This window comes from Plasmodium cynomolgi (assembly GCF_000321355.1).
Source record: "Plasmodium cynomolgi strain B DNA, scaffold: 0163, whole genome shotgun sequence".
Lineage (NCBI taxonomy): Eukaryota > Apicomplexa > Aconoidasida > Haemosporida > Plasmodiidae > Plasmodium > Plasmodium cynomolgi.
The window spans coordinates 1-3,441 of NW_004192761.1; the positions used below are offsets into that span (position 1 = coordinate 1).

Sequence of the window (3,441 nt, forward strand, 5' to 3'; positions counted from 1 at the left end):
ACTACACCAATATTCTCACTAGAATATTCATATTGGTTTTCATTATTAACATAAAGCAATAATATTTCAACTATTGTTAGTTCACATATAATTTTTATAAACTGATCTTTCCTGATTGTTTAAAATGTCTATATTATTTAATTAAAATGAGTGAGATCAGTATAGTAGATAATGTTCTTCAATTGTTAAAGCAGAATGTAATTTTTCTTTTTTTATCAAAATGATCTCTTATAAGGTTTTAGTTAAATTTTGTATTTCTTATATATACAAAATATATAAGTATTTATACTGTTTGTCTATTCATAAATTTTAACATTTCTTTTAATTTCAGACAAAATTTACGGGTTCATCGCACTTGTTTAAGTTCTATGATAAATTAAATACTTTCTATGGAACACATGAGAATTTTAGTGTATGTAACGAAGAGAACAACCTTGTTGTTCAATCATGTCCTGCTATTGAAGAAATAATGGAGAATTGGGATGATGGCATCTTGAGTTTGTTTAATTCACCTGATATAGATAGCTCTAAGTTGTGTGATTATACATTCTATTGGTTATATGGCAAATTAGTGGAATACAATTTTAAAATTTCGAATATCAGTTTGGTATACAATAAATTATCTAGTTTTATGAAAGATAAATGCTTTAAAGGAAAGGACGAAATTTTCTATATAAAAAAGGTATACGATTTAAAAGAATTAAAGAATAAAAAAGAATTATACGATTTTGTAGAATATTCTAAATATTTAAAAGATATATGGAACGATGGAATCGGTGATAATAAAAAGAAATATTGCGGATATACAAAGTACATTTTTGAACTATACAAAGAAATGGAAAGAAAAAATGTTCATCAATATATAAGTATGAAATAGAACATTTCGAAAAAGAAATTATAGATAAGCCTGAGGAATTTCCATTTATATTGAGTGGATGCTCTGATATAAAGATTGATCTAGAGTTACCTAAAAAAAATAAAATAAAATGTATAGAGAAAAACGAACAAGCTAATGGATCATTACAAAGTTCATCTCAACCAAATAGTGCTAATGCGAGAGCGCATACAGCTACTATTGCAGCAAATAATTCTGAAGAAGTTGTTGCTGCTGGAAAGCTCGTTAAAGAAATGAACAATAATGTATATATTTATTTTTTATGTCTTTATTTATATTATTAATTTTGTGTTTTGGTTGCTAAAGGTACACGTATAAAATTCTTAATTAAATGTGTGTATTTATACAATCCATATTTGTTTTTTTTCCTTAATTTTCAGAAAGATGTCTTAAATCAATTATCATCACATAATATATATAAAGAACTCAATAAGGATGATGATAATATAAATAAATATGATAGTTATTGTGCAAAGATAGGAACTACTGGAGATAATACATCAGATGTGAAGAAATTGTGTCAAAAAATTGTAAGAAATATGAAAATTATGTATGAAATACAGGACAAAGAAAAACGTAACGAATGTTGTTTATATTTCATTTATTGGTTACATGATCAAATAAAAGGTATTTTTGGTGCTAATCTAGAAAAGAATAATTACAAAAACCCTGCTTTTAAACTATTAGAATTACCATTTCGTATTAATAATGAATTAAGTAGACATGACTGTTATTACAATTTTAATAATAAATTGGATGAATGGGAAGAGATTATGCATTTGCTATACTATTTCAAAAATTATGACACACTGAAATCTAATACACATTCTAACCAGGAAAAACCTGAACAATATTGTGATTATTTCACTAAAATTAAAAAATTGTTTGAAAAGCACATAAAATATTGCTGCACTTGCTTTACCAATCCAAGTAAATATTGTCTGAATTACTGTCCAAACTATTTTAAATGCGATGAAAAGTATTATCCGATCAATCTAATTGGCAAGCTATCATGTGCTGAAGAAACACCCACCGAAAGCGCAGAAATGTTGTTCAAATCGGTAACCATTGACCATAATGCTTATCTACTAAGTAATAAATCATATAATACAAAAGAAAATAAATCAACCGAATTCAGTAAAACAATTGAACCAAAAAAAATTATACATCACGAAAAGACATATTTCATGAACTAATGTCTGACCCCTTTAACTTGTTCAGCATGGGTGGTCTTTCATTTGTTGGAATATCTCTTTTGTTTTTCGTTTTCTATAAGGTAAGTAAAAATTGTACTGAAAAATATAACCATTATATCTACCATTTTGTGTACATATTTTCCTTATAATGTTCCCACTACCAAGCTTTTATTTTATATATGTTTTGCATTCCCGATGTATTCATTAGTTTACGCCCATGGGATCATCGCTGAATATGAAGTTAGTAAGACAACAAAAATTTAATGAAAGTTTTCATCATAAAAATATGCAACAAGCGTTTGTGTATGACTCAGAACCTCAAAATATTAATCCACCTAATAAACGAATCCGCATAGCTTATCAAGCTGAATGAAAGTGCGTACACTGCTGTAAGGGGGGTGTAGACCAATTTAGGATAATTTCGACCTAAGAATTCAAGTGTCTGGATATATGTAATTATATTTGAAGGGGCACGAAAAATAAAACGTGATCGTAAATTTTGTGTGCTCCTCTTCGTATCATTGTGTTCATACGTGTAACTTTCTTTTTGAATCAAATTTTTGTTTCAAATTTTAAGTTTGTTTTTTGTTAATAAATTTGTTTATTTTTTAGTTATCATGTTGTATCCTGTTAATTGGGTTAAATAAAGATACAACATACAGGGGTGCATTAGTTATATATTTATAAATTTCCACATTTCTAACATATTCATTTTTTCGTTAATATTTGTGTAGACAGATATATTCCTTGGCTTACCTGTTTTAGTATTCTACGCACAAAAAATATTTACACAATTTAGGTATTCCATTTATAATTTCTTTTTATTATGCCTTGCGATGTGGTGATTTGTTTACACATATATATAATTTTTTTTGTAGAAATGCAATATTACAATAATACAAAAAGGGAATGTTTCAAACACGTGTATATTATAAGTTAGCCTTTTATTAATGCGAATTTATTAATGCTTTTTTTTTTTTGTGAAATTATTAAGGAAACCATATATTAAGCATTTTCACAAATTCCCTTTAAAGGGCGTTACAAATATACCGATAAATTCTAAGTTGTATTCACTGCTTGTGCAACGCTGTAATGTGATAGTATACCCTTTAGCTGTTCATTCGCTTGCAACACTTTTAAAACCAGAAATTAAAAAATCGCTACACATAATGCATTCATAAAAAGCATAGTACATTGACAGTTTCCTATTTCATGGTTGCACAATTTATTATTCCGTCCAAAATTTTGTTATGAATAGTAACATTATAACAATTCTTATGATATAATTAAAAATATTCTAATCGATTTTGTTCTTTTTAAGGCTAATATATATGTACATATTATAAGTTT

General features: G+C 26.8%; 1 protein-coding gene across 1 annotated transcript; it reads left to right on the top strand.

The window, feature by feature from the left end:
* Positions 1 to 146: 146 nt before the first annotated feature.
* PCYB_002750 (CYIR protein) lies at positions 147 to 2,240 on the top strand (the record flags this gene model as incomplete). Its single annotated transcript, XM_004227696.1, has 5 exons — positions 147 to 197; positions 332 to 877; positions 1,435 to 1,825; positions 1,989 to 2,032; positions 2,172 to 2,240. The coding sequence occupies 2 exons, from the start codon at positions 147 to 149 to the stop codon at positions 875 to 877; spliced, it is 597 nt and encodes a 198-aa protein (XP_004227744.1). The 3' UTR covers positions 1,435 to 1,825; positions 1,989 to 2,032; positions 2,172 to 2,240.
* Between the last annotated feature and the right edge of the window lie 1,201 nt (positions 2,241 to 3,441).